A 19,552-nucleotide genomic window follows, 5' to 3' on the forward strand; every position below is an offset into this window, starting at 1 on the left:
ATCTGTACCGGGAGATCGATCGTCACGTAGTATTCTGGACAAAATTTGTGAACTCAAATGGAAATCCCTCGAGCGAAGATGACGTCCTTTTCGTGAAACAATTTTGAGAAAATTTAGTGAACCGGCATTTGAAGATAACTGCAGAGACATTGTAATGCTGCCAATGTACGATTCACGTTTGGACCAGGAAGGGAAGACGAGAGAAATTAGAGCTTGTATGGAGGGATAGACGCAGTCGTTTTTCTTTCACTCCATTTGCGAGTGGAATAAAAGACGAATTAACTACTTGAGGTACGAGTTACCCTCCGCCATTCCGTGAATTCCTAAACCGCTCCTGGCAAATGCCGGGATGATTCCTTTGAAAGTGCACGGCCGAGTTCCTTCCCCATCCTTAAATTGATCCTAGTTTGTCCTCCGTCACTAATGAGCTAGATGTAGACGAAACAAACAGTAATCTCTCTTCCTTCTTTCCTTTACGTCTAGGTACCTGTAACGCTATACAAATTACAAATCGCATGTAGAATAGCACGTCAGTGTTGCACAAGATACCTCGGTGGCTTTCAGGAAGGCGAGTTGCCACAGGTAATCCTTCAGATCCTCGTCAAGCTGAAAGTTTCTTCTCAAGAAGAATGGCGCTATTGGTGCCTCACATGTCGCCTTTAAAAGAATTGTATCTCACAGCATGTAATAATCACTGTTCGCATTTATATTACTTGTTTTATGCCAAACTGACATCCCATTTATATATTACAAATTATTTCTAAGTTCCAACACGAGTTATTTATCCGAAACGCTGTTTGTTACTCCCTCTTTTACCAGTTTGCTACATTTTAGATACACGTCGACACTTTTTTCTTTTATTTTGTTAGTTTTGCTAAGATTCCTCGGTGGACTGAAGCAAGTGCAGTTTAGAAACTGTGCGCCCAGTCACTTTCTGACAGCTGTCCAACTTTACTCACTAACAGTTGAATACTCACCTGGAAACGCAACTTTCCGGTTGGCGGCACGGCATACGGGATACCCAAAAAGGCCGTGTAAGAGGTGTTGTAGACGCTCGTGGCTGTGGTTCCGCGTAGTGTTCCCTGCTGAACGGTCACCAGCATATCTTCTCCCTGCAACAGGAGTGAATTTCACATGGGTATGAGAATGGGATAAAAAATCTCCGTTACCAAAAGCTTTCGCCAAAATGTAAATAAACTCATTACCTCGATCATTAAGCCTGGAATGTTTCAGTAAATAAAACTTAAAACTCTTAAGAGAGAATCAATGCCACACTGACCCTCACTTTTGAAGTCATGAGGTGAATACAGATTGTAACTTCTTTGAAGTTACTGGATAAAGTAAAGCTCTGAGGACTGCTCAAGAATCATGCTTGGGTAGCTCAGCAGGTTAAATAGCACGCAAACCGCAAGTAGCGTTTGGCCACTTTTTCATCAGAGTCGCTAGACACGCAAACGTTTCCTCCTCGAGACGGTGCCCTCGGTCATGTTAACGTCCATGCAAAAGCGGCTGTCGTTTATGTAATTACGATGGTTAAATCACAGACCCGTCACCTAACCGGGTTAAGGGGCAGCCTGACTGTTGAACTGGCCCCTCCCTCCCGCGTGGGACCCATTGCAGTAGCACACATTTCTGCCTCCACCTCACACGCCATCAGCTCTCTTGCATCGAATACCGTTATGTACATACCGACTTGCCTTGTACCAGGAACCCACGGGACGTGACATGTGTCGCCTAATGATAGGATATGATACTTCGAATGTGGTGGGAAGCCGATTCCTACGGCCGCATGGCCCGTGGTCTGGCGTTGAGTTCACTATGTCCTCCTTGACACGAACGCTCGTCAGACCTTGTATCTAAATACATGACACATCTTCATCCATATGCCATTAACATGACAGATTCGCAGCTTTCCCCCAACCATGAACGCCCATTGAAATGTGCATCCTCTGCAGATGTGTGGCAGCTGATTCAGAAAATGCTTGCCTTTCGTCTACGTACGGCTCCCAATGCCATTGCACAGAAGACACTTCTGTTCCCCGCCGAAACTTATTTATACGAAGACTAAAGCGGTGACCCGGGTAAAAGGTGTATCAATCTCTTCCTTTTTCCATGTAGGAGATAAAGAGTGTCCTTGGTTTTTTAAAATTCTTGCAAGATCGATTTACCTTTCTCGTCCATAATCTGCGATACTTTTGGATAGCTCATTCTTGGACCGCCCCCCCCCCCCCCTGCATCTCGGGTGTCCTGGGTATGAATAGGTGCTTTCAATGTTAGAGTGTAATACCAGGACTCCGACCAGTGTATCGGAAAAATGGAATATTCCTAGAGAAGACGGGAGTGTAACATGCCAGATTGACTTCGGATTATGAGTGCACCTACCCACAAGTTGGTGGCGCGCGGATGCCATTTTGTTTGTTTCCACAATAATGCGTTTTTAATTCCATTTATGTTTTGTTTGTTATTGACGCTAACTGCACATCATTATTCTTCAACTGGAGGGCGTCTTATTTAATTGTTTATCATTTGGAGGAAAAAAGGAAAGAAAGAATGAAGGGCGGTAGAGCACTTCCCCGCGAAGGGCAAAGGTCACGAGTACGATTATTATCGGTCTGGCAACAAGTTTTTATCTGGTAGGAAGTTTCATATCAGAACACATTCCACTGCAGAGTGAACATTTCATCCATGAATTTTCGTTGTTTACGAGCCGCAAAAATTGGGTGTACAAATTAATGCTTCCGGTGTATTACATAACGTAAAAATGTAATTAATTCCACTTAAAATAAGAACTCGTTTATCACACAACTGCAATCATTTTATTTTCTTCAGTTAGCACCCCTGCCCTGTGAAAAATCTACATATACCAGAATGAGATTTTCACTCTGCAGCGGAGTGTGCGCTGATATGAAACTTCCTGGCAGATTAAAACTGTGTGCCGTACCGAGACTCGAACTCGGGACCTTTGCCCTTCACGGGCAAGTGCTCTACCAAGCACGACTCACACCCCGTCCTCACAGCTTTACTTCTGCCAGTACCTCGTCTCCTACCCTCCAGAAGTAAAGCTGTGAGGACGGGGCGTGAGTCTTGCTTGGGTTGCAGGTTGGTAGAGAACTTGCCCGCGAAAGAAAAAGCTCCCGATTCCGAGTCTCGGTCCGGCACATGGTTTTAACCTGCCAGGAAGTTTCAATCTACATATTGGTCGTAGTTCATGTGTCCACTGCAGCTGACTTCACAATTCCTGTCAAGTGTTTATTTCCTTCCGAATAATTTGTATGCTGCCTCACGTTATTCTTGAGCAGAAGCAGACTTGATCTCTTAATTTTACAAATTCTGAAGACTATCGAAGTGATCTGTAGTAAGTAGGAGAAGTCATAGGTCTCATGCTCAATCAGAAATGTTCATTTTATTTCTCTGAATTATTTTTGTGTCCAGTGTGTAGTATTGCTTACATATTGTAAGGTTTCTAGCCGAAAATTTCATCTTAACGGCAATTCATTTTTAATATCCCTCTCTGATTTGAAGATATTGGGTTAGAAACGTAATATGTTCGAGAAAGTAGTTCTGAAGTGAACAAATGTGAGGATTTGAGTGAAGATCAGTGGGGTAAAAACAACTTCGTAAGAATATCAAATTATACGAATACTGAATATATTTACGTGTACCGGGCAGAAAATGAATGAAAACTCTCGTTTCTTACATACAAGTCCCATCCAAAGGAGCAAACGAGATCAGCCAGTTCGGATAGCTGAATAAAAATTAGATATTCCCATATTTTTCATAAAAACGTGAGCTCTGACAAACATGTAACATTATTCACTGTGAAATAAAACCGCAAGCGCTTTGAATGTCAATGTAACGTAAGTACGCAAAGGCAGTGCAAACCGGGAACCGTCTCAGTATAATTCTAGACGATGTATCTTCAACATGCCCATTTCCGTTTCAAAAGACATCGTCTATAATAGGCAAGTTGACACGCTGATGCTGCAGCAAACGCAAGAACATGGTGCGTCGCTTCGTACACAGTCCATTGGTTTTTGCTAACCCAGCCTCCCTGCTAAGCAATACTATTGGCTGGTTTACATAAGAGTTTAAGCTCCTTGCTTATGACATGCGTTCCAGTTTCGTCCAAAGGTAAAGTTCTTCTTCCACATAGCTGTATGACTAAGGCTCTGTGAGACACGCTAGTGTTTATCGTTGTGCATATGAATACATTACATTAAACGTTTCAACAGAAGACCACTTTTATTTTAACATGTAAAGAATCAGGAACACAAATATGTCTGTATTGTCATCAACCTCATCAGGTATCTTACTCTTCGTTCTCTAAAGCCTTTTAAGGCATTTCTTGTACAAGTGCAAAAGCGTCATTAAAATCACACAAAGGAGAAAAGTTTATGACTATTAAAGACAGTTAAGGTGCGACATTGCACTGCGTTTCCTTAACCTATTTTGCATAATCCATATAAACCTTTTCAACACCATTGCGACGATTTTATCATGTTGTGAAAATTCCCGGAATTATGAATCTTTCCCAGATATTACTTCCAACAAAGTTTACGAGTAATAAACCTAATTTTCAGTTTTCTTTCTACGTGAAATGTCTGTAACATTTCGAACAAATTGCTTTATGAAAGTATTTTACGATATCGTGAGACACAGCCATCACTATCTGTGTTGGCTAATAAACAATATACTAAAAAGTTCGTATAGACTATTATTTACAATGTCATGTCAGGTTCATATGGCCACGTTATTACCACGGCCTCATCAGAAATACTGGACATCAAAAGAATAAACAGGTATTCACAATCAAGAGGTAGCCCATCAATCGTTATATTTCATATCTCATGCACGACCTCTTGAGTACGAACACCTCTTTTCTTCTACTGATGTTCAGCACCTCTGAAGGACTTACGTAAATAAAATTGCTCTGTGAATACGGCATGACATAATGTAAATAAGATATGAAATTTTGTACTGTGATGGTGGTTGGTATCCAAAACCAGTAGTAATAATATGGGATAAATAGACGTCCGTGTAGCATGCACTTTATAAAATACTTTAAATCTGTTGGCAATCGCCTTCTAAACGTTGGGACGTCGACCTTATAATGCCACCTGTTGACTCTGCGTCCACCACTCTGGCTACAAGCCTCAGAGTGTCCGACACTCAGGGATTACCTGGTAGAGGGAATCAACCAGTTGTCTGGGGTGTCCACCTAAAAGCCCTGCCACAGTGAACCCAATCCCTAAATTCAGCACGATCTTAAATCCTTAAGTTCATTTTAGAACTTTCCTCCCTCCATCCCTCCTTCCTGCCCCCCCTTCTTTACCCCCAGTCTACCTCTCTTTTCGCCACCACCACTCGGTGCACTCCAACATTCTTCCGAAAGTTCATACATACATCTACTAAGGATTCCCCAATGTGGCTAATTACTGTGCCCCCACTGACAAATGCTCCACTCTCTGATAACAATACCTTCAGGTCATTGCCCATAACCTACCATCCTATATCAAAGTCACTACCATATCATTCACCGATTCTTCACACTTCGTGTTCCTTTACCAGCCAGCACCCTGCTCTTCACTGTTGAAATAACCCCCCTCTGCTTCCTCTAATACAATGGCCTTACTGCTGTTGAACATTACTTTTCCCAACTCCCAAGAGACTGCATGGCCAACTTCATCCTCATCCACATTTAATTCTCTTTTGAAGGCATCATCTACAAACAAACATCCAGTACAGGAATTGGCATCTCATCCTGTGCCAGTCGATTCGAGGATCATCTAGAGCAATCCTTTCTACACACTCAGAATCCAATTCAGATTCATTGAGGACATATTCGTGGTCTGAAGGTGAGGCCAATCTATGCACATTCCTTCAGGCCTAAACGTCTTTTTCCCCATTTAATTTATCTGGTCATCCTCTGCGAACAAGCCACCTCGATGTTGAACTCCACCTCAACGATGGATAGATCGGTACCTCCATCCACATATAAGCAATTTGTCACCAACAACACTTCCACTTCAACAGTTGTCACTCATTCAGTACTAAGAAGTCCCTCCCATACAACCTCGACATCCATAGTAAAAGCATCACGCTACAAATATGCCAAGTGTTTCACTGGCACTTTCACAGATCGAAATTACCCTGCCCAACTTGTCCATAAACAGTCGACTTGCCTCACATCACCTATCACCCCCCCACCCCACGTACCCTTTGACCAGTAACAAAGGAGCAATCCTCTTTTGACTCAGGACCACCCAATACAAGAGCAAATGAATCACATTCTCTGCCAGGTTTCGACTACAACTCATCATGCCCTGAAATGAATAATATCATCCCCACTATCCTCCCCACCCCATTTACAGTTGTATTCCTCCACCCACTTAATGTACACAATACCCTTATCCGCCTCTACTCTAACCCTGCACCTAACCCCTTGCTCCATGACTTGTATCCCTGCAGTAGACCTAGATGCGAGACTTGTTCTACACATCCTACCAGTACCACATACTCCAACCCTATCAGAGGCATCTTCTAACTCATCAGATTTAGGGCCACCTATGAAAGCAGCCATGTGTCCTTCCATCTCAGCAGCCACCACTGTGCTGTATCCTATGTGTGCATAACTACTGACAAGCTGCCTGTCTTAATGACTGGTCGAACTGTGCCCAGTACTAAACACACCTTCTATCCCATCTACACACCCACTTATTACTTTCCCCTCTCCATATGTCCCCCTGTCTCGCCCCTTCACCCTCACCACAGCCATTGCACTTAGCAATCTATCCTGTCCTGACCACCTCCATCTGCATTTCCTCAGGCAGCACTAGCAGTGCCCCCAGTCCTATCCTGCTGTCCTTCCCCTCCCCATCCCTCACTTAATACCAAAGCCCCACCCCAGCCAGATGAGTGTTCTTATACAAGATATACAGCAACAGTTGGGTATTAGTTCCTGGATACAGTGACCATGTGTGTGTGAGTTGTGCCTGTGTGAATGTTTAAACGTGAGTTGATTCCTACTTTATAAAATGGAATTTTTCCAGAAGCTTACTTATTCAACATCCTTTTTCACGGCATCTGTCTGCGACTTAGCACCCCATACTAGAGATGGGGGAACCGCTCCTGAACTGTTTTATAGAGTTGAATCTTTCAAAGGAGTGAACAATCAGTGATTCAGAAAAAAAGAACGGTAGCTCCAAACGTTTCCCACAGCAGAGAGAGAGAGAGACGGATCATATCAGCGGGGCCTCTGCTGGTCAGAGCACACTGCGCGCCACACAACACAGCCAGCGCAGGCCTCTGCCCTGCTTCTGCCTTGGCTGCCTGCATTGTGCAGTGCCCCATTGGATTTTGTGTTTCACATATCCCGTGCCGTCCCTGTGCTTCCTCTGCCGCGTGCAGTGTCTGGTGCACCTTAGCATCGCACTCCGTCGGCGATCGTTTCAGTCTCACGTCCTGCCCTCTGGGCAGTTGATGCGTGCAACAGGACAGAGCCTCCTAGCGGAGAACATAAGAACTACTTGCAACAACTTGCTCGCAAGAGAGCGGACGATTTGTCTTGGAGCGGGTGACTGGTGGCCGCTCACCGCTCCCCACACCCTCGGAACTCGCCCGCTCAACGCTCACCCCACCGTTCTCGACTCTAGCCAGAGCGTTGAGCAAAGCAACTCAGGTGTCACTCTGGTCTCTGCGGTCTTAGCTCACGCAGCAATACAGCTCGCGGCTCGACCAGCTTGACTCAGCGCCTCTGCATCGGAGTTCGTCTATACTGGATATTGTTCTTTGTACTAATGTCGATGTGTATATTACATAATTATGTTATGTATACATCATTTGTTTTTATTTTATTTTTATTTGTTTAAACTGAGCAGATGAGGTTCCTGACGACTCCTCTTACTATAGGATTTTTTATTATGGACACTCGAATTTACACTTTAATTACGAGCGAACCAATAAACGTATCGCAAAATGTGATACACCAATATTGTTTTATTCTGCATAAGGCTATATGCAGCACTTTGGTCTTACAGTCAAATTTATATTATTTTTCTAATTGTAGTACGGATTTTGCGATTTTGGGCGTCTTAGGAAGGAAATGTTCACTTTAAAAATATATGGCTTGGGCTGTATTTGTACGAGGTTAATGAAATTTTAATACATTATAGCCAAATACATTGTTAATGTAAATCTCAAGTTACAAAATTTTCCGATCACCCAAAAAACCACGATAGTGCAAAATAAATCGATAATCAAAAACTTTGTCATATCGTGGAAATTTCAATAAACAATACAAAATTCTTACTCATTATCTGTGTTACTTCAAAATAGGATCAAATAAGATCAAAATACAGGTATAGTACTGGAATAAACCAAGTTTAAAGGGCAATGTGCCTTCCATTTATTTTCTATTGTGAATGAGTGGTGAGTCATGAAAAAGACCTAGTTCATTTCAGGGAGTGAACAGTTCGGAGCCGATCTCTGAAAAGAACAGTTTTGCCCATCTCTACCCCATACAGAAGGCGGGTAACAATCTGTCCTTATTGTTTTTATTCCATCACGGACCTTACATCATTTGAAATGCATTATTTCGTTCACTTTTCGAACTGTCTGTCGCTTACACTGAAGTAGTGGATAACATAATGTCTTACATTGGCGCAAGCTGCGAAGGCGAGAAGGTTTAATGATGCACTCGATGATAGGCTTGGCTCCATAGCTGACGGTGTCTCCCACCGACAGGGACCACTTGCATAGTGAAAAGGGAACTATCAAGAGATGGGTAGTAAAGTTTACTGGACAGGAGGAATTCTTATGCTGACATCTGCTTGAAGTGGGTGTAAAGTGATTTCATAACTTCAGCATGTGTTGTTCTGCTAGAACTTGAGATACTCTTGAGCTGAGGAGGGACTGGGGATAGGAGGAGCTAGACTGCTTGACACAAGTCTGAAAGGCTGTATAATACTGGGGTAAAGTTGGTCATGGATAAGATTTATGAAGAATTGTCGTCCCACACGATGTATAAGGGGGGAAGGTAGCTCCAATTTGTCTTTTATAAAATGAGTGGTACATGTATGTTATCTTGTAGCTCTGTGATACAATTCGCCAGTCGATAAGAAGATTTCTAAAAAGAAAACTTGAACCTCATTCAGCCTGCTCTTCTCTTTCATATCAAAGTGTTTGAAACTTGTTCACTATAGGAATATGGAATTAGCTTGTTTCCAATTTTGTGTTAATTAATAAGGTGACCCTATGTCACCGTTTGAGACACCAAACGTTCTTTTTCAATAGTTGGTTATGCTTGCATTATTTACATTACTCATTTTCAAAAGGTGTCAAAACGCTTTGTGATTTTGTCCATTATAAACGGATTTTTTGAAATCCTGCACTGTGAAAGCAATGGGTTTGTTTATAAATAACTTTTCGGCTACCAATCACAATTTTCTTTTACTCGTATTTTACACGACACGTTTTTGGAAATGATTCCCGTTTCCAAGTGTGTTTTCTCTTTGTACTATGCCATTCTTAAGTAATGTTTTCGATGTGAGAGGTTGTGCTTTGTTTTATTCTCCGTACTGAAAGTAAACAAAATGCGCAATTTTTAGGTAGTTATCGACTTTTATATGTAATTAGTGGCGAAATTCTCAAGAACTTGTATTTACAGTTTTCTTATTGTCCGTTCGTGCAGAATCTCACACACGTTATACATCATGCACCATTTTCAATGCACAGTACACATCGAAAATAACTTGCATAAACAGACAGTTGTCAAGATGTTTTTATATGTAGTTAACAGTGATAATGTTACAGGTCTTTCATAGATACGCTTTTGTATTGAAGGTATCTACCTTCTGCGAACCTTTCCGAGTCATCGGTTCGACGACTTCTTTGGTAGGCTTGACTAGCTGAAAACATGACTTTATGTCAACTTGTGTTTCCCAGAGAAACGCTCAGAGTACCGTGGGCACATGTACGTCGCCGCAGATATGGTGAATTACAACTACTATATTCACGGAAGCCAGATTGATATCTGTCAAATAATTTGTTTGTGGTTAACTAATTCGTAATCTGCTCGTAGACTACGTATTCTAGGACCTTACGCATGGCTGGAAGATAAAAATTGGGTGATATAGGGCTGGGAGCTGTGGCGGGGACTTCCTGTGGTAGTGGTTTGACAGGTGTCTCTTTCCAGGCAATAGGGAAACCAGATGTCAAGGACTGATTGAAAATATCTGTTATATGGAAAGCAGTGGGTTCTGGCATTAGGACTGAGACCTAACGGGTCCAGTAAATACTGATGTAACACGCATGACAGCTTTTTTTTAACAGAATTGTTAGTAATCTAACATTTCGATTGAGGCTGTTATGTCAACTATCACATTTACTTTGCAACTATATAGAACACGCAGTTTTTACTATTCAACGTCTGGTTTACATCTTTTGTGAGTTAATGCCTGAGCTTAGTGTTTCTCACGGACTGACTAACACTGTTGCCTTTGTGATAGTAAGCAACATGATATTCAGTTGTACCTGATCTATGGAATCTCTGAGTTTCCTGAGTTGTTTTACCTCAATCGTTTTCACATACGCTGGTTTCCTCTTATTTTTCCAATCTATCTGGAACAATAATTGTACCGTAATATAATGGAATACATTTGTTGGTCATCAAATCAGAAGGTTTCTCTTTTATGTTCCTTAACGTAAGGTACGTTATCTACCAATCTGTCACTTGTATCTTTGTTGCAGTTTAAGATACACTGATGAACTTAATGTCTGTGTAAGTAGTCAGTTGTGTTTTCCTTTCTTGAACATTCTAGCGAGCACAACTTGGAATTTACGTTACAGGCACACATAACAGCTGTGGATATTTGAGTTGTGCAATTTACTCTCTTTGAGGATTTCACTGCAAATGTATGTATTAGGCTGTGACAGTTTACTGTATAATGAGTAAGGTGAAGCCGAAGTGGCTTTAGATTTGAAGAAGAAAGTAATATGGTATACATGAACATACAGTCGAATTGTTTCTCTTCATTAGTGTTGGATGTATATAGCTTGATAATACGTCAGAGCTTATTTACGCCCTCTCACATGTTAAATCTGACCTGTTCTAGAAGACATAGATGAATGGATTTTCTCTGTTGAAGATCGCTTGCTTTGTTTCATGTCTCTGGCAGAAATTTTATATGCATGTTTGCATCTTGAAACATATGGTGGAACTTGTCGCGATGACAGGCCAGAGACTTAACATTTTATGTAAACTGAAGGTTGAAGAGTTGGTTGTGGGAGGGTGGAGGGAGGAAGGGAAAAGTCAGAAATTCGTTATGGAACTTTACGCGGAGTCAGTGTGACGAGTCAAAATGTGTGCTTGACCGGGATTCCAACCTAGGATCTCTTGTTTACTAGGCAACTACGCTAATCACTGCACCACCTGGACACAGCGTCTATCGTTATTGTGCAGACTCGACTGACCAAAATTCCTACCTCGCACCACCTAACCACAGTGCCCATCTATGTCCACCTTGCTCGCTACTTTGAGATTCCTGCAGGGGGTCGAACGTCATTGTACATTCGTACTGACGATGTCAGGCTCATAGCTCATCGAGGCGAATCAGGTATATGAATGCATGGTGTCTGTTGTTTCGGACATGGCCAAAAGCCCAGACACCATATCAGAGTCAAAGCATGAGGTGTGTGCTGAAGGGGTTAGTTAGGTTTAAGTAGTTCTAAGTTATAGGGGACTGATGACCTGAGATGTTAAGTCCCATAGTGCTCAGAGCCATTTGAACCATTTGAAGGTGCATGGAAACTGGAAGAAGGTAGGAAGGATGGTTTTGTGATCGAGGCTAGCTGGGTTATACAGCTGTTACACGAAAAAGAAGAGGTAGTGGGAAGTCGAATTTCACTACATAGACCAAAAACAATTCTCACACAACAGTAGATAATGCAAGATAAGAAATGGTAGCGGATGATTTAATGTCAATAGCTCTAATGATAAGTAACACCAATTATTTGGTAATAAGGCGCTAAATAAAATATAGTAAGGTTAAGCCACTACAGCCACATTAAAAAGCAATAGTAATAAAGTAAAGTAATTCAATATCAAATGGGTAAGTCACATCTATGTTGTACGGAAACAATATGATACAAATATATAAATAGTCGCTGCATGAAATGACGTGTTTTTAGGTTCTACTTGTTAGGTTTTCAGTTCATTTGCAGTGAAAACTGTATTTCTTAGCAGCTTCTTCGTCATTACCGTGTCTTTAAGGGGATACAAGTTGTCTAACTCACATCTGGAGACTCCCAGCTGTTGTCAGAGCTCACAAATTTCTTCTTCTCTCTTAAAGTATTCCTGTATATGATACATATATCACGGTCTCGTTTACACCACTTTTTGACTTCCATCGTCATTTTCTGTCAGTGCACCCCTAGCTCCTCTCAGGCAAGATTTATCACTGTACTTTCGAAGTTCTCCTTGCCGTGATCTGGAATTCCAAACAGTGTAAGATCTCTGATAGTGATCCAGCTAGTCAGATTTTTCTGTTCGACTACGTTTGGGTAATCAGGCCATATTCACAGTTCCCTTCAATTATTTGGTCAGGGCACAGACATGGATCACATACACCTACAGTGTTTTCAATACGTTTCACGCAACACTGTTGCAGTGACAGCATCAGCAACAGTCTGGACCATTGCCCTGAAGCATTTTTTGTACCTGTTTTGTTGCACTCACGTGGACCTTGATGAATTCACCTCTGCGAACAATGCCCAGTTGTGTGTTCATAGCATTCTCTGTTGGCTCGCCTCATTGGCTCTCACCGGCCTGGCCATTGCTGCATACTGCTCTTTCGTTATCCATTTTAGATGCAGTTACATATTAAATATCATCAAAAAGAATGGTAATGAGGCATTAGATCACAGATCTCGAAAATATTTAGCAGTGTTTCTATATAAGAACAGCTTCAAATATCAAATAATCTGCGAAACAAACAAACATGCATGACTCACTAGCAGCTAAATATGTTTTAGTCTTCTCTACATAGTTTGATTCCAAAACTCTTTCTAACTCTTATTTCAATAATGAGTCTCCTATATCTTCTTCTTCAGTCATAAATGAAAACAAAATCTCCCATCACATTGTCGTCCTTCAGACACTCATTCCACCTGCCAGGTCTGTTTAACTCTAATCATTCTGTTGCACCTATAAAGTTGATGCCCTTTCTTTGTTCGTTAAGGAACAATCAAATAATTATAATTTAAATGAATGTAAATGTTATTCTGTTATATGAATTTGATCCCAAAGTACGGTGGTTTCATTATATAGGATAAGTACCATTTATTATAAATGATTTATTTTACTGTTGTGTTAACTGGAACAGTAATAGGATTAATATTAACCCTAAGAGATGGCTACCTCAATTTTGTGGCAAATTCAGATAGAAGGATCAAATACTGACAATAAAGTTTCATCTCTTTAGTATAAAATATTTTTCTCTGTTATTTGTATAAATGTTGTTTAATTACATAAATTTAACAAGTTTATTTCATTATATAAAATTAATGAAATGGGAAAGTAATTAAAGAGATAATAGTGTAGTGATTTTGAAACTAATTATGCAATTCACCAATGTCCCTTCAATAACAGCTGGTGTCAGTTTAGGCCATGTTTGATGAATGTGCACTGTGTAAATAATAATCCAGGCAGAAGGATTGTAAATCTTCCTTAAGTTTATGATTTTGGTGTTACATCACTCTTAGCTTCTAATGCTGTAACTGTTCAGGAATATAACACATCTGACGGTTCTGTTGTGATTAGACATTGTGTTCATATGTAAAATTGTTAAATTTTTACATATAGAGTCCAACATACATGAATTTACAGTTATCTTTCTTCTTTTATGTGAACATCTGCTACAACATGAATAAAATCTGAATATCCATATCTTCAGTTCGAATGTCATCCATGAATTTAATCGTGACCATTGATTCAATAATATAAACTAAAAAATAAAACAGCTCTATTTATGGTGACATAATAAAATTCATCTTATAATTGATAGGAATGTTCAGATAGTTCTGTTCAATGTCCATGAAGTATATTTAGTAAATGGTGTCTAGTTTGTGACTGGGGCATTACCTGCAAACATTGTAACTGAAAATAATACCACTATTTTGAGAAACAACTATATTAGCTCTGTTAATGGTGAATTACTACCTTCTAATGACATAACTGATCATGTTGTCATAATGTTCCATTAAAATTGCAATCCAACAGTACTAAACTCCTATGTTGTGATGTAAAAATTGTGGCAGATATGGACAGCTGTATTCTACTGCACAGCAATTTTATGGTCATTGTGTTGAGCTACTAATAACAGCTCTAATTATTAGTACCCATTTTGTAACCATTCTTGTCATCTCATAACAATGAATATAATAATATCAACAATGTGTTTCTTGACCAAATACTTTAGTAGTCTGAATATCATTCAAGTATACCTGCTAATCCTGTATATTGATGAGCAGAAAATATTAACTTTCTTCCATCACATATAGTTGTGAATTGGGATTTTAATCATGTGCTGTTTTTGTTAATATAGTGCATATTTCATAATTATCTCCTAAAATTGCAAGTATTACTCATAGAGGTAATACACATAGAAACTCAAAGACAACTTAATAGGCATCATGTGAAATGGAACAATTAAGCAATGTGATATCTGTTAGACCTCCAGTTACAAAAAAGAAGAAAAAAGGTATATGATATATAGAGATGCAATATATGTCATGTGAAAGTTTATCAAGTGATTGATGTATCAGTATCTGGTATTCTCACACTATAAATCCTGTTGGTCTGTTTGTTTATGCAATATAAATTATTTCGAATATTCCAAATGATTCTAACTTTATGTGAAGAAATATTACATACAATTTTTAACATGGCTGTCTCTCAACAACTGTAGCTTTTTTATGAATATTCTATAATATCATGTGGTTTAAATAATAATTCCTGTATAGCCTCATATATGGCTGTGTTGTACTTTATTTCCCCTACGTTTTTGTAATTTCAAAAGTGCATTAAGCTCTTTTCCTTTGAATTTGGTTTTCCTGTCAATTGTTGTTTAGTTCAGATGTTTCTGTCATAATGGCTCAAGTGGGCATATGCAACTGTTTGCGTCTGATAGGGGGCGCAGCTTGTATCATTTTCTTGACAGCAATGTAAGCCTCTAGGCCGATCAGTCTGATGTTGCCCCTAGCAAGGCATATGTGCCAAAAGGATGAAAGTGTTTAATTTTAATTTTTGATTTGAGCGTATCTGTTCTAAATCTAGACCATTGCTTTCTCGTAGTGTAACTCCACATAAGTAACCTTTGAATGCCATGACAATTACCTTGGTTAATAATTTTGTCAAACATATTTTTCTCTGTATTATTTTGTAGGGTCTCTTAAAATTTCATTCTAAGGGAGACGTCCCTAGAGGAGTCGAAACCTAGGTCAGTGTACCAAACAGTTACTTACATGCAGTTGGCTATGTAATATTAAATATTTCAAATCTAAATCTCTTCATGTATGAAGAATTACAAGATTTGTCGACATAACACAACATTACTTAAATTTCGCTCATGGGATACCAACAAAACTTAAATATGACTAGCCATATACAGATGTGAATTGTTTAAATTAAGTGAGTAAATGCTCCAGTTAAATAAAATCGCTTTTATTTCAAGAAAATGCACCATTCTGGAATATTTTAATGTGGGTAACAGCAAGAATGATACGAGTCATGGAAGTACATTTGCTTGAGAGCAGGTACAGCCAAGCCATATGGAATAAGAAGAAGAAATTTCTCCAGAGGGTCTAAGCAACCACAGATGCCACTATTTTGAAAAGTAGAATATGAAATGCTTGACCCATTCGATGGTAACTATGAAAAAGAGTATCTTTGCCATTACATGCTGCTAAAGGGTGTATTAAGTATTTCTACTGTATTATTTGTGCGCTCTGAATAGAGTAGAGTATAGCAGATAAATTAGTGATAGTACAAATGAAAAACGATGTTTAGTAAAGACGAGGAAAACAGTATCTCTTTCAAATATAAATGTAATGAAATAAGAGAAACAATCCATTGACAATAACCACAAATCCACTTGCCTGTAACTGTTGCGCTGAGAGTCTACTTTCAGATAAACGACACTTATTAATACTTGAAAGAGAAGTAAAAAGACTGTAGGGAACGATCAGTGGCTGACATTTTTGCGCTTCTGAGATAGCTGTAATACTAAAGGTGATGTTAGTTACCACTACACTACGTTGCGTTGTTATACAGAACTACAGAAAGACTGAATAACCTTCACGTGTTCTCTCTGGTCACATAGTGGAAAAACCGGGTCTGTGAAGGTGTGTTACATGCGGCTTGTCTCAAACGGAAGATGCCCCTACCAAATGAGTAATCCGAACATTTTCTAATGCCATACTCGAATCTGTTGGTACTCAGAATGAATCTTTCATTCGACACCGGAGTGTGTTCCATATTAAAGCACACTGATTGGTATATACTATTTTTGGATTGTTCAGTATTTAAGAGAGATTACGACAGGTTTACCTAGATATTTACTCGAAGTAATTGTTCTGCATTTGTGTATTCATATAGTAGAGGGGCCTTCTGTCTATGTATTTGTAACTAACCCTCAACTTACACAAATGTAAAGCATTGCGAACACATGGACAGAAGGACCCTTTATTGTATGACTACAAGATAGGTACAATCACTGGAAACTGTTCCTTGCATAAAATGTCTGTGAACGTGCGACTGAGAGATCTGAAGTGCAACGACCATACAAAATTAATCGGGAAAGTTCTCAGAAAGTGTACCCCATCAACAAAGGAAGTACCTTACATGACACTCATTCTATCAATACTTGAACATTGCTCGTCAGTCTGGGATCCGTACAAGACACGATTAATAGAGGAAATGGAGAAGACAGCAGATGAACAGCACGTTTCGTTTAAGGTTCATTTAGTAAGCGTGAAAACGCCACGGAGATGGCCAATAAGCTCCAGTGACAGACGCTGCAACACAAGGATTCTGCATCACAATATAATCTACGGTTATGTTTCTGAGAGAGTACGTTTGTAGAAGAGCCAACCAATATACTGCGTACTCCTATGCATATCTTGGGAAAAGAACGTGAAGAAAAGGGTTTGGGATGCTCATCGAAGCATCTCAGCAATTGTTTTTTCCGCGAAGCATTCACAACTGGAACAAGACAATGGGCAAATGACATTTGAACACAAAGTACTCACCACCATACACCATAGGCTTGTGGAGTATAGATGTAGATGTAGATTTGTCTATTTCCACGACGTAGTTTTAATACATAAGGAATTTTCTATACAACATGCAGAGTCAAGGAATTTTTAAGAGTCTCTTGCGGATGATGTCTGAAACGCTACTGTAGTGCAATAGGAACAGGTCTGAGAGATTGCGCAGAATATACCGTCATCAATATTTACCTCGCAGAGCGTCACTAATGCGACGATTGCTAGCGTGGCGGTGATTGAGAGATTAAGCTGCATGGCTGGTGCGTTGTTATCTTGTTTCACTGCTGCGGAGAGCGCCGCAGCGTCCTGCAAATCACAAGAGTTCCACTGAGATAAGTTTTGTGATATTCCGACACTTTATATACAGCAGCGATGTATTCGAACATTGTGCTAGGGGTTATCTGGTGAAGCTGCTGTTATCACCATTAACGGCGGAAGTTATGAAACGTCCCATAATTATAAAGCTTCTTCGCTGAGAATACCTTCTCCTGTTGGATTACAGTGCAGTGTACGTCTCAGATTTCTCACATGTGAAATTTCTAGTAATGATCATGCACCATGTTTCAGGATGTAATGAAAGTTTTCAGAACTTTATGTTGATAACGGATGGTTGCACAAGGTGGCAGCAGATTTGGCATCTTTGCTGTGGCGTCGGTCGGATGTCCAGGTTTCGAGGAGTCTGGTATTTCGTCAAAGAGACGAGCAGGAAAATTTATATTTGAAAGCAAATTTTTACTGGAAATACAACGAAGGTTTGGGAGAATCAAACTAATAGCAATAAACGACAAAATCTACTGAAGAAAAGTACAGAGCAAGTTAGGAGCCGTGAAAAGAGCAGCTGACAGCCGACAACGTGTATTTGTAAAGGAGGGGGCACAATTAATGACAGATGTGCCACCTCTAAAATGTCTGAAACAGTCGCCGTAAAACCTTTCTTAAATTCACTGAATATCGTTGTCAGAATTAGTTAAAGGGCTTTAATTCTTGCAAATGTGTGCAACGAAGTTTTGAAAATGGTGGAAGGGGGAGGGGCGAGAGGGGGTAAGGGGACAGTAAACAGCTCTGAAGGATGAGCTGACTGTAAGCTGGTAATATACGCGCAGTCGTGGTGTGACAAACGTGACGACTGTGGCTCTCCTAACAGAAAACGGTCGCGAGTGATTTCTACGGTAGCTTCCAATGATATCGTGGCCTTGAAAGGTGTCCAGCCACTACACAAAGGCATAAGTCGAAAGCGACGTGTGGTTTTGTTTCCGTATTAATGTCTTAGAGAATATCCTATCGGTTTTAAGTCAAACAAAAGCTATAAGTATATTCTAGTATATAGATCATGTAGAAATCTAAAGATAAGGATTTAGACCGACGCCGCTTGAGTCATCTGTCGACACTAAGATGACATTACCTGCAAAATCTTCGAGAATTGAGTAATCGTCTAGTGCCCAGTGAGAAATACGTATTGCACAATATCATTAATAATAGAAAATAAACTTAAGTCAACTTTCGAATCAGTAACGCTTTTACTTTCTGCTTAAACCATGTACCTTAACAGAGTAGAAGATCAGCAACAGCACTTAAGGTTTCCTTCCAAGAGTTACCCTCCGCCATCAGCTCTCTTTTTCGAAAGTCTTGACCACTAGGGAACCTTGTAACTAACTGTAGCAACTGTAGTACTACTAAGGATGCACATCCATGTGTTGAAACTTTTCGAGTCTCGATTCGATTTTCCAGCATTGTTACTTCTTAGATGAATGAAAGAAAGAAGGAGAGCATGCTGACAGGGCCATCCCATCAAGGCACGGAAGATGGTTAATGATCTTTGGGGCAGAGGATCGGTGACAACTTGAAGACGTTGAAGCATGAAGAGGTCATAGAACAGCCAGGTGGGTCACATGTCTGCTACAGCCGTCAGGCCCTGTTTGTATAGACCACACTAGTGGACGATATAGGCCTTATGCTCCTGCAAAATAAATTAACCCAAAGTCACTATATCAGTCACTCGATCAGCAAAGCTGATAACAACAACCACTGAAAGAATTTTTATTTATTGTTCAATCTCAGTAGCACATTTTTTATTTTATGACACGTTTCGATCACTGTGGACCATCTTCATATCTAAGTAGTATCGTCGTCAGCCCGTCTTGTATATTCAGACCGCTCTGGAATAATTTTCCGGAAAGACAAGACGGCCTGCTGGGGCAACTATTGATCTGAAGATGACCCAGAGTAATTG

At 40.1% G+C, this 19,552-nt stretch overlaps 1 protein-coding gene across 5 annotated transcripts in view; it reads right to left on the reverse strand.

Moving 5' to 3' along the window:
* The window catches only part of LOC126252073 (acetylcholinesterase-like), a 224,611-nt gene that overhangs the window by 123,797 nt on the left and 81,262 nt on the right, over positions 1-19,552 (reverse strand). For 2 of the 5 annotated variants that reach the window (XM_049952922.1, XM_049952921.1), the window contains exons 2-3: positions 17,515-17,628; positions 978-1,112 (exon numbers count right to left, since the gene is read on the reverse strand). In XM_049952922.1, coding sequence (XP_049808879.1) covers positions 978-1,112; positions 17,515-17,577 — 198 coding nt within the window. In that variant the 5' untranslated portion in view covers positions 17,578-17,628. Of the gene's footprint in view, positions 1-977; positions 1,113-17,304; positions 17,326-17,514; positions 17,639-19,552 lie in introns of those variants that run through there. The other 3 variants (XM_049952920.1, XM_049952923.1, XM_049952924.1) reach the window with 3 other exon arrangements.

This window comes from Schistocerca nitens, chromosome 4 (assembly GCF_023898315.1).
Source record: "Schistocerca nitens isolate TAMUIC-IGC-003100 chromosome 4, iqSchNite1.1, whole genome shotgun sequence".
NCBI classification, from domain to species: domain Eukaryota; kingdom Metazoa; phylum Arthropoda; class Insecta; order Orthoptera; family Acrididae; genus Schistocerca; species Schistocerca nitens.